The 12174-nt window shown below is 45.2% G+C and overlaps 1 protein-coding gene across 1 annotated transcript; it reads left to right on the top strand.

Annotated features, from left to right (window-relative positions):
* The first annotated feature begins 314 nt into the window (after positions 1 to 314).
* Positions 315 to 7600, top strand: LOC119389964 (mediator of RNA polymerase II transcription subunit 19). Its single transcript, XM_037657435.2, has 6 exons — positions 315 to 548; positions 826 to 979; positions 1945 to 2044; positions 4624 to 4735; positions 5422 to 5525; positions 7415 to 7600. Exons 1-6 carry the CDS (start codon positions 371 to 373, stop codon positions 7487 to 7489), a joined length of 723 nt encoding a protein of 240 aa, XP_037513363.1. The 5' UTR covers positions 315 to 370; the 3' UTR covers positions 7490 to 7600.
* The last annotated feature ends 4574 nt before the right edge of the window (positions 7601 to 12174 follow it).

Here is a 12174-nt window from a genome sequence, read left to right as displayed (position 1 = left end):
CGGGAAGTGAAATCCCCCGAGGCACTATGGGTAAAGACAGGTGGTGTTTAAAGCATGGCGATCGTGACGTATTAGTACTAAAAAGCATAGCCTTTGAGATTTGTAAAAAAGACTCAGGGATAACCATCAGCTGAGGTTATTTGCGTGTGTGTTTGCGCATGCGTTCACCATTTTACACTGCAGAAGCGTTTAACAAAGCTTTATTTGACAAGATAACTTATCAAATTAGAACTATTGATCAAAAACATATTTAAAACGTTTATTGTCACATCTCAAGCTTCCGGTGACTTCTTACGCCGCACTTCCGTTCATCACTAGCGGGGTGCATGACGGGAAGGAAAAAGTTCAGGAAACAACATGGCAGACGACAATGGCTGAGGTGGTACGGCGGACGGACCAATATTCTCCAAAATCGAGCCCTCGCGGCTCCCGCTCGCCGGTTGTGTCTCGTCAGGACACAACCGGAACACTTAAGACGACAATTTCTCTCGGCAAGACTCCAGCCATTGTTCACAGCGGTCCCTTTTATCTCATGAAAGAACCTCCAAGTAAGCGAGTCGATCTTTTCGCTCATCGCTTTAGAAAACGCTACCGCGCTTTCTAATCACATCATGCCGATCGAAGCTGAAGAGTACGCTCTTCGTTGCGTGGATGCGCGTATACTTTGCTTGTTACGCCACGATCTTACCGCGCTGATTCTTCTTTGCGGCGTTTTCTTGGCAGATGTTCAGCTTGTCAAACGCCTCGGCGCTCGTAACTGAAAGGATTATGCCGTACCAGCATACCAGGCGCTGTCGCTAACTCGTTCCGCTTTCTCTTTGCCAGAGAGTGAGCTCACCGGCGCCACAAATCTGATGGTATCATATGGCTTGGAGCACTCCTACAACAAATTCAGCGGCCGTAAGGTCAAAGACCAGCTCAGTGCTTTTTTGCCCAACCTGCCAGGCAACATCGATGCACCCGGCGATCAAGACAACAGGTGGGTGATCCCTGCTGCGTCCTGTTATGGGTGCTGTGCACAGTGAAGCTTAGAATAACAGAGAGCTGAGCTAGTTGGTAGGTATTCATGTTAAAAAGACAGGGCGTGCTAACACGGACACAAGAGAGAAAGTCCAGACACCACAGTGTGGTGTCTTGACGGCAGGGTTCCGTTTGGTGTCACAGAAGTCTGTTGCATGCCGTCTTGACTTCTCTCTTGGTTTCCGTGTTTGCGCGCCCTGTCTTTTTAAAGGGGTCATGAAGCACCCCTTGGGCTGATTGAAAAAACACATCCTGCGGAAAGGTGACACGGCTATGAACTGCTCTGCCAAATATTACAGTCGTGCGCGCCGCGTAATGGCCACAAGCGGAGCGCGAAGTTGCCGTTTCCCCAGGCACCCTCTTTTCAAACAGAGGCCGGTTCTCACTCTCGTCGGTGGGCGGGGCGTCTGTCCGCTGTACGTCGCAAGAGACATAGCATGCTTATTGGCCGATAGCCGACGTAAATCGAGAGCGGCGTTCGGATCAGATGCGCTTCTTGCCGCGGGGTGCCGCCACTTGCCGGCGCCGCACTCCTCAGTACACGGTAGCCGCACTCGCGCAAGCGAATCACAGCGGGAGAGCGATCGCGTTTCATGACGCGCGCTGGCGTAACTTCTTTCCCCCATGCCATCCCTCCCTGTCTAGCTTCCAGTGCGCTCGCCGGCACGAGAAAAGAGAGAAAGCGCTGGGAGCGTGCGCCAAACCCCCGTAACTCCGCTGATTCTTGACGGATTCGAGAAATTTTTACGGCAATCGATTCGGGAGGCAGTACACTCCGATACTGAGGCCATTAGATCATTACTTGGAAAAGTGGTTCATGACCCCTTTAACAGTGAAGCGATCTCCAGTTTTTCGCAACGCGCCGCTGCGGTGGAATCGGCAGTGATGTCTTACTTATATTATATATATTTTTCTCACTCGCAGTTCACTACGTTCTCTCATCGAAAAGCCACCCGTCGGTGGAAAGGAGCTACTGGCCCTTACCGCCGCCCAACTGGTCGGGTTTAGGCTTCATCCTGGACCGGTTAGTATAAATATTAACCCGTGATAGCACGCTTAATTAGTCTATGCTCGTAAGCACCGTGAAAAATGCAACTGGGAGAATATAAAAGACGGGAGACACGTATTACAAGAACTATTGCATGGCAGGGCATCGACCTGCACTCGCTCATCTGTCTAGTGATGTGAGACAGACTACAGTAACGCAAAACAATTCACAAGCACGTGTCACATTTGATGGATCATGGTTATCGAGATGAAAAAAAAAAAAAAGAAAAGATGCGCTTTAGGCTCAGCATGGTGCATAATATGGAATAGTTCTAGAATTATAAAGTATGTCCAGTGCACAAAAACATCAGAAGTTCTGTCACAGACACTGCTGTTTAGTGACAGGTGTTTCTCCCATCTTCTCTTTAGTGATTGCCTTTGTTCTGTGTTGTGCATCGCTGGGACCTGTTACTGTGCCACCTGTTACTGTTCTCTTTCGTTTCTCTACTTTGTGAGGTCATTGCCCTGCTGCCCGGAGTAGAGCTTACTTATTTCCCAATTTGCGATAGTGTGCCTTGTCTCCTCTGGAGTATTCTTTTTCATAGCCCAGTAAGGCTATGCTCTAGCCTACACCAAAAAGTTATCTGTGTTGAAGTATATATTCAAAATTGTAGCCTAATTAAAAGGACCTCTGAACCATCCTGAGCTCTCAGTTGGGGTGGCGGTTTCTTTGTCACCTTTGCTTTCCTTCTCTATAGGTGCTGCCTCCTGCTTGCCACTCACTTTATAAGACAGATGAGCACTGCATCAGTACTGATTGTCACATTGCCGCTTCTTTCTTTAAACGAGCGTATACACCAATTTCGGAGGCTAAGTTAACCTTAGCAGATGCCTTGTATGCTTGCATGGAACGCTGTTACAATCTATGGCTGGAAGCATATGGCTGAGAGGTAATTTACCGCGACATTAAAGCCTAAAAATGAAAGTTGGCTTGAATTTTCTTACTCATTGCTATAGCCGTCATGATAACATTGTCTTCAAGAGTTAGAGACACTTCTGCTGATGACGTGCACTAATGCCAAAAAGGCGTTAGTGCACGTCATCAAATGCTAGTGTACACACGAAATTAAGCAAAAATGAAAATGTATGAGCTCATTGCTTTGAAACTTCTGGAGTACTCCACTACAGCGTCCTTCATAATCATATCATATGGTTTTGGAACGTAAAACTCCAACAATTAATATTATTATTGAGCTCATTGCTGTTGGCACCTTCCTGGATCACATGACCTCTATGAAATCGGGTGCGAACGGTTTACATCATTGACGAGTTGTCCCATTCCTGCTGGCGGGCATTTTGAAATCAGAAATTGTGTGATGGGTATTGTTGTTTTGGTAATCACTTATAGGGGACACTACTGCAGGTATTAACGCCATTATTATGCTACCCAGAAGCTGTACAGTACCCAAGCTTGACGAAGAATGATCATCCAGGAGTTTTTTTGCCTGCACTCCTCTAAGCAGCATCAAGTTAATCAGGGCGTCACCTTTATTGACTACACCCGCCATGGTGGTCTAGTGGTTATGGTGCTCAACTGCTGACCCGAATGTCGCGGGATCGAATCCCAGCCACCGTGGCTGCATTTCAGTGGAGGCGAAATACATGAGGCCTGTTCACTTAGATTTCGGTGCAGGTTAAAGAACACCAGATGGCCAAAATTTCCAGAGCCCTCCACTACGGCGTCCCTCATAATCATATCGTGGTTTTGGGACGTAAAACCCCATATATTATTATTACTCTTATTGACTATGCACTGCTGCCACTGCACGTAGTGAAGTCAAATGGTTGCACAGGACTGCTTAGGAAGAATTGACATGTAGAATCGGAACTTGTATGTTTCATATATGTGTAAATTGACGGCTTGTACCCTGGTAACATCTCGTGCGTCACCCTGTTGGCATTGCGACGTATCATGAGAACACAGGAACAGCCCCAAGAGAAGAATGCATTAGTTATTTGGATGATTAGAGGTGCTTCAGGAGTCTTAGCAGTTATACAAAATAAAATTTGTGTAAGCAGGTGTAGAACAGAACAGACAATTATAAAGACTGTCTTCTTATTAGCAGTGATCTTTATATTGGCTCAAGACATGTAAAAGGCACTGAAGATATTCAGTATACTAGATACACAGTACTAAATATCCGAATTCAAAAAGTATCGGAGTGCATTGCAAAATGTGCTTTGATACTTTCACTAAGAGACGCTTTTGCATGCAGAAGTAACCAATAAGAAGTTTGGTTATAACCATTGCCTGCCGTATAAATACTTTTATATGAATTGTTCATGCCATTAGCAAGCTTAATAATCAGCAGTTCAAATAAGGTTGTGAGAGAGTCACTTTTTCGGTCACCACTATTCATCTCCACAGTTACGTAAAATTTAATCTTCACTGCTGTATAGTTTTAGCAGGTATAGGTAAGGTAGGTTAAAAGGTTGTTAGGTTTGGCTGTGAGGGTGGGCTTTGGAGATGTTTGGAGTGTCACACGTGCAAATTGTGGCATGTCTACGTGGTGCAAGTGTGCCCGTCCTCATCTCCTGCTTCTGACACTTTTGCAGCTGCCTGAACAGTACCGAATGATGAGCCAGCAGCCACAACGAAAGAAGCACAAGCACAAAAAGCACAAACACAAAATGGGTGACACACCAAATCACGAATCTCAACAGCAGGGTGAGTAGTACTTGTACACATTCCGATTTTCTAGGACTGCTCATCCGTTGGTGTTGTCGTATTGTCCCTCGGACTACTGCGGGTAATAGTAACAGAAGGTTGTCTTAATTTGTGCTGTGTGTTTCTTTGCGTTGTGCAGTTATGTCAGAACTCGCGGCAGTATACACCATGGTAGCTTAGCGGCTTGGGCGTGCTGCTGCCAAGCTTGAGGTTCCATCCTCGGCTGCCATGGCTGCTTTTTGATGGGGACGAAATTTAAAAAAAAAATAAACATGTACTTAGGTATGAGTGTATGTTAAAAAGCCTCAGGTGGTCAAAAGTAATCTGAAATTCCCCAATGCCTTATAATCATACCGTGGTTTTGGCTTCTAGAACACTGGAATCTTAATTTTTCTTTTATGCCTGGCACTGCTGGTCGTGGTTTAAACAAAGACGATGTTCTAGCTGTTGCTCATGCTGGGGCTTGTCTATTGAGCATGGTTTAATAAAAGAAAAAGGTGAAGACGACTGTTTTCTGAGCCATTATGCACAAGCAAACTGCGCTCTGGTGACTGCACCGCGACTATCTTGGCAAACTCGGTCACCGGTAATCCAGCTTTAGTACTATAAAAAGGCTTCAATTGTGTCACAAGGATATCTACCCCCAAATGCTACATGATGTGCTCGTATTATTGTCTTTTTCTTAGAAAATGCCTCGGATGCCTCCCACGAGAAGAAGCACAAGAAACAGAAACGGCATGATGAAGAGAAGGAACGGAAGAAAAAGAAGAAGGAGAAGAAAAAGAAAAAGGTATGTCGAAATTTATGCCACGTGCAACTATGTATGGCCTTAAGGAGTTTGAAATTTAAGGGCTCATTTTTCTTCGTTAGACACAACCTTAATTAGAAGCAACGGGCAATCAAGCCAAGGAATGTATAGGGGAGGTTATTTGTACTAATTATGATATAAAGGTGAAAAAATTAAAGTGGATGAAAAGACAACTTGCCGCTGGCAGGGACTGAACCTGCTACCTTAGAATAACGCATCCGATGTTCTACCAAATGAGCTATGGCGTCAGTCATCCTCTCGTCCACTTTAGACGGTATATTGGTGCATTTAAACCTGGGAGCGTTAGTCAGCATCGGTCGTAGCCATGACAGCGAGTGTAGAACACTCATGTATGACCTTGACTTACATGCTGCAGAGATTGAGATAGTATGCACGACTTTGTCCTTCGCAGCCACATGCCATTGAAACACACTCATGAGCCATGCGTTCACAGAAAGTTGTAGAAGACTAGTCTTTGTATTCACTGACGTGATTTAACTAGAAACGATGACTTCACTTGAACTCTTGATGTCATAATAATGCCTTTTGTGAATGTGCTGCATAAAATGGAATGGGTCTCATGGGCTTGTTCATGACATGTCATCCTGCAGCACTGAAAATTGCTTTTTCTTCTCAATTACCAGAAAGTAAATGTGCCGAAAGCACGGACAGCCTTCATTTCTGCAATGTGCACAGTGAAGTTATTGGAACAAGAAGATCAATTTAGAAACTTAGCTAATTAAAGAACATATTATGTAGGTTTCGATATCCGGCAATGCTGGCAAACAAAAATTAAAATCTTGTTCCAAATGTTGCACTTGTACCACAGTGCAGGAAACAAGTGCCCAGATCGTGGTGCACTCATCACAAAAAAATTTAGCAGCACATTGCTACAGTAATGGTAAAATGCCCTGGTTTTGTGAATGCAGTCAGTGGCCGATTTTCAAACACACCTAAATTCAGATGCTTTCGTGGCACTGCCATGTACCTCGTAGCACAAACGTAAAGGACATCTAAATATTTTGGACACTAAAAACCTTTGCCATCCCATTATTCAAACCCCTCGCCGTCATTGCAAACCGGAAATGGCATTAACTGCAGCCACCACCACCTCTGTGTTGATTTTCTTAAAGCCTTGTACCCAGGGGCGTAGCCAAGGGGGGGGGGGGGAGGGTTCAACCCCCCCCCCTTGGCTACGCCCCTGGGTTCAAACCCCCAACCCCCCCCCCCCCCCGAAATTTTTCAGTTTTGCTTGCGTATATATACACGCACACATACAAACGCACGCACGAACGTACAGAAAGTATGGTTGAACCCCCCCCCCGAAAAAAATTTCTGGCTACGCCCCTGCTTGAACCAGTGCTGTCGTGTGCCATTCCACCATCAGCTCACACACTGTCTGAAAGCTTGCTTCGTTGCAATACAGGGGTGTTATGCAGTCAAGCATGCACAACATAAGGTGAAACGTACTATGAATGGGAAGTTGACCACTTTAACGGAACATTACATGTGTGCCTTAATTTTATGCAGCTCTCCAGCAACCCCTGCACTCTGTTTTTATACACACATGTACTCATGATGTCCCGTCACTATACAAACACTGAGATTCTTAATAAGTGCACTGGCAGGTCTTAGCAGCTATTTTGGATGTGGCTGTGACTATTTCTGACCTTGTGGGCAGTAAAAAGAGGCATGCATTAGTTTTTGTTACAGTAACCCAGTTCTTTAGATGATATTGCGATCCCTAGGGAGTCCAAAGGACCAGTTTGTTGGCTGCATTATCTGTTCAAGTATACCGTTCTCTAATCTATGTATAGAATGCATGTACGCCACTGTAACCGACATTTCTCCGGTCTATCCTTGCTCTGCAGAAGCACAGTCCTGAAGCCACACCGGCCAACCCTGGCAACCCAGCACTTCCCAATGGTTCCCAAAGGGTCATCTAAAGGCTCACAAGTTCCGGCGCTTCACCCAGCCATGCCCGTTCACGCATCATTACTGTACCATCTCCTCTGCCTTAGCATGTAAACCTGCCAGAAATATATATACAAGGAGGATGTACTTTGCGGGCAGTGCTTTATGTATATTTCATTGCAGCATCTTTTATTATTATTTCCTTTTTATAATACTGCTTCTGTTACAGCTAGTAGCGCAGCTTACCAATCACCATCTAGATTTTTATTTAATTTTTTTTCGTCCATATAATGATTTTTACCCGTTAAGAAACTTTGTCAAGTGTTGAGCAGCATAGCTCTGAATAAAATATGTAGAGCTTGCTATAGTCTGATGCTAGCACTGTCATGCACACTTTCTTCATATCTATGCTAAAGTGCTTTGCAGGTTTTCTAAGACAAGAGTGCATGCTGTGCATTCACATACAGAATCCACTGTCACATAGCAGCAATGCTGGCACATTGGTGAAGTACTTCGAGAGATACTATATCCCTTATTGTGTCTCGGTGATCATGTTGTGTGTGTCTCATTTCTCTCGCTGTTTTCCACTGCAAGATGCAATATCAGCTAACCCAGTGTCACCCCTTTTACTTTCCATTGGTCAGCAACGCTGAGGAACAGCTCGGTAACAGTAGGAGCAAGGATCAAGTAAAATTACACTGCTAGTGATTAGCTTCATATGTGCATCGTGCACCATCGTAGCTCACACATCTGTGTACATTCGCCACAGCAATCTTAGATACTCCTACCCGTAGAGTTTCTTACTATAATACCTTGAAAGGACTCTGGCGCTAGTGTCTATGCAGGCTCCTTGAGCGGCGCTTCAACCACCATGGGAATTATGGGAAGTACAGGATTCGGATCTGCTTCGGATGGCTTCCGTTTTTGAGATTCGCAACGCTTGTTTGCCGAGTGTAAAACAAAGTGATATGGGAAGTTGTGTCCCATTAAAACTTGCTTTATTGTTTTGTACGCAAAACTTAATGCAAAAAGTTTGCTTGACTGTAAGATGGAAGTGAAACTGGACAAGTTCAACCACCAGTGTATGCATTGCTCTGCAATTGTGTTCTAGATTTGGCATCACGATACAATGAATTATTTTTTTACAACACTTGAAACAAACACGCTCGTTTTTCGCTCAAAAGTACGCATTATCTATTTATGAAAATAACAGTATTGTATTGAGTGAGAAACACTTCACGTGTCTGCTGCGATGCCAGGTGCGTCTGTCCAAGTGGCCTGCCCCCAAGGCATCTCTCGTTTTGTTGTGAAGTCAAGTCAGAGGAGTGTGACGGTGCGTCTACTTAGCTTCGCTGTCGATTTGAAAGAGTTTTGACAAGTAGCGGTTGTAAAAAAACGTGAACTCTGCAATTTTCTGGGCTGACATGGGACGCTACATCTATGTGCAGCGGTGAGTGCACGACGCCTTGCTAAAACTGTCAAATACAACCTGTAAAACTGCAATGTCGCAGCAATCCAAGAGACCTAGCGCTCTTCAGCCCTTTTGGACAACAAAGGCACTGCTTGAGTGCTTTGCAATGCACCCCACTGCCCACGCCTCGCAAAGAATGAAACTGAAACTGTAGAAAAAGATTCGTAGACAGTTCGCTAGCTAACGCAATTCAATCCGAAGCCTGTACTTCACATCATTTTCCATGGTGGTTGAACGATCGCAGCGCCAGTTTCCTCTCTAGGTTATTGTATGAAACTCTATGCTCCTACCCATGTGACATACACCCACACATGACAAACTCTGTTTGCCAAGAGTGGGAACGCTCGCAGCTTAACCTCACACTGCAAAACATGTCTTGTAAGAGGACAGAAAAGCAGATGACAGATGCATTATTATACTGATGAGGCAGCAAAGGTGCAGAAGTGAAAATATGTACACGTGTCGCCAGCTTTCGGTCAGCTTCGCCAGCGGCTACACTTCATTGGTCAGGTTTCAGGGCAAGGGCGTGGCAACATTAACCTTTTATATCTTGCGTCACACGGAATCAAAGAAGCGTCAATAGCACTTTCTTGGGATATCCATCCTCTTCCAACTACAGATACATTATGACCAGCAACATGGAGCCACTACAGTTGCCTTGTAACTGCCATGCATTGCAGCAAGACTGGACAAACATAAAATTGCAGGAGGGCTCTGCAAGTGGCTAGCCTTTCTGACATAAAAGCCGGAGGTGTTGCCATGATTTTCGGGGGGTGAGGATTTTAGCCTTCTACTATTTGTATGTGTGTGTACATGTGTGCATATATACGTACAAAACTAACCTCCTAAACCCCATCTGGCTATGCCTATGATCAACACATTTTGGTGGAAAATGAAAGCCTTGTGGATAAGGCTTGCTTGGGTCATGCTGGACAGGCCATGCAGATCGACACTATGGAATGCTGGATCTTGCAACTATATAGCACCATCAAAATTGCCAGTATTGACTTCAGCAGGCCTATCAGGTTTAGCTGTTTACCTCATCATACATTCCCACTAAAGGAGTATTATTTTCAGTGCTGTACCAGCTGGGTAAGAACTACACATTTACCTGTCCACTGGCACACTGCCTCTTCTACTTTCATCTTTGGCACACAGAAATATTATGTGACCAAGCTGCCCATCCAGAGGAACTGACTTGTGCAGTAAAGCAGTCTACAGCAGAGAGTGAACATTCTGGTAGGTTATTAAAACTTGCATAATAAGTGCAGATGCAGTGGTGAGCATCAGTGTTGTTGTACGATTTTCGGCCACTCTTGTGCAATGATTTCGCACGCCTAGGTGCCACGTGTGTGGTATGTGGTCGACAGTGGTACTTTTGTCCTGGCATATAGCCATCTTCGCATAGTGTTAGAAATACTACGAGCCAAATACTTCGAACGTGCTGGTGCAAAATCACTTGAAAGTCTTGCTTTTGTGATCATATTCATAAAAGTAATCTCTTGAGGACACGACTCCAATGTCAGCATTCTTTCAAATCACCAAAACAAAAATGCCAATCCTGCATGCAAAACTATGGCATTGTGCAATCTTTCTAATACTAGTGAACAGTGAAATTTACAGACAAGCAGGCTGGACACACCACTGGGAAACGTCTCCTTCAACGCAAGCTTGCAGTGGTCAGACATGCATCTCGCTCAATACTATGGTGGAATAATTTATGATGACTTGGCAGTTCAACCACCCTGGCCGACAGAATCACAACAATAAAACAACCATAACGGCACTGCTGAAATGGCCATGATGGCATCAGGACAGCAAAATCGCAATTACATGACAAACTGTGCAACACAAATTGTACAACAGTGCAACCGTATGCAGAAGCTTGGGGTGGAGGTGAATGCCCAACCCCCTTTCGGTAGTTCATTCCCCAGGCCAGCATAGGGCATGTTACAAACTCGTGAAGCCCTTGTTCGCAGCTGTTGAGTGTCATTGCAATGCTCACTGGCACACAATTATCAATGGTAAGCAAGCATAATTGCTGCCTCAAATGTGAACACTCACCTTGAATAAAACCTGGACCTGCACTCAAGTGTGCATAAAAGTTTCTTGCCAGTCCAGGCCAATCTGTTGTTAAAAGCAGCAGCCTAAACACTATGCCATCTTCAGGATTCTGCCATACAGTACATACTGTCAACGCATGTCTCAGCACTTTGTATTAGAGTAACAAGAGGAAAAGCAAGCATCTACAAATGCACAGCAAGTTGTCGTATTGAGTATAGGCGTGGATGTAGTTTGAACAACTTCACAAGATGAACTTTTAAAGGGTTAACTACTTCTCTCAACATGTGGTAAGCTGAAAGAGTATTTCATGCTCAATTAGGTAAGCACAAATCAAGCCAGATTACCCTTACAAGAAGTAACCACTCCCCTTCATAAAATGTCTACCTTCCACGAAATGAGCCTGGAAGGCTGCATATGGTCTGGGGTCTTTTGCGCACAAGAAACAAAGGACACAGTACACCACTGTGCAAACCAACAAAAGGGCATTCATTTGCACCTTTCACATAGCAAGCCCACTAGACAAATTATACAAATAGAACTCCAATGTAAGATTTTCCAGGAAGGTCTAGTGCACAAATAGAATGCAAATGTAATGCGCTGCAGAGCTGACGTTACCTCCGCGATCAGTGTACTGCCAGAGCTGATTGTTGTGGAACTTGCCATGCTAGGTTAATGAGCACGTGAAGTTCCCCCTGCCAGAAACCTGAGCCCATGTTGGTGTGTCATGTCTTGGGAACGAGTCTGTCGGAATGTTCCAACGGTGCTCTCCAATGCACGCGACCCACACCAAGGTGTAAGAGACCCATCCTCCCAGTCTCAGGTTCCGTAACTGTCACACAGCGCCACCGCATGGACACTGGCGCAATCTTACCACAGTGGCGAGTACGCCAACTTCAGCTTGGCCAGTGTACAGCAGGGAGGCTGGCCTAAGCACATGTGGGTGCCACGCAATGAAAGCTTCTCAGGGGATGCAAACATCCCCGCAATGGAAAGGAAACACAATTTGCCAGAGTCCAGGAGTGTTTTTTATTTGTGTACAGGCCCCCTCAGAACTTCATCCTGTGTGGGAACATGCGGTTGCGCAGCGAGAAGCTGGCAGCCAGGTAGTGCACCAGGGCCCTCTTCTCGGGGTGCTTCTTCATGGCCTCCAGCACCTGCTTGTCCACCTCCTTTTGGACCTTC

Source organism: Rhipicephalus sanguineus, chromosome 4 (assembly GCF_013339695.2).
Source record: "Rhipicephalus sanguineus isolate Rsan-2018 chromosome 4, BIME_Rsan_1.4, whole genome shotgun sequence".
Lineage (NCBI taxonomy): Eukaryota > Metazoa > Arthropoda > Arachnida > Ixodida > Ixodidae > Rhipicephalus > Rhipicephalus sanguineus.
The sequence above is the reverse complement of the archived record's forward strand: the minus strand, read 5'-3'. Positions and strand labels throughout refer to the sequence as shown.

What these genes read in the sequence shown, in the direction of transcription:
- LOC119389964 (XM_037657435.2), top strand. Translation starts at nt 371, where the DNA reads ATGGCTGAGGTGGTACGGCGGACGGACCAATATTCTCCAAAATCGAGC. An exon ending in TCTCATGAAAGAACCTCCAA is followed by an intron (nt 549 to 825) that starts GTAAGCGAGTCG and finishes TCTCTTTGCCAG; the next exon opens with AGAGTGAGCTCACCGGCGCC. An exon ending in AGGAGAAGAAAAAGAAAAAG is followed by an intron (nt 5,526 to 7,414) that starts GTATGTCGAAAT and finishes CTTGCTCTGCAG; the next exon opens with AAGCACAGTCCTGAAGCCAC.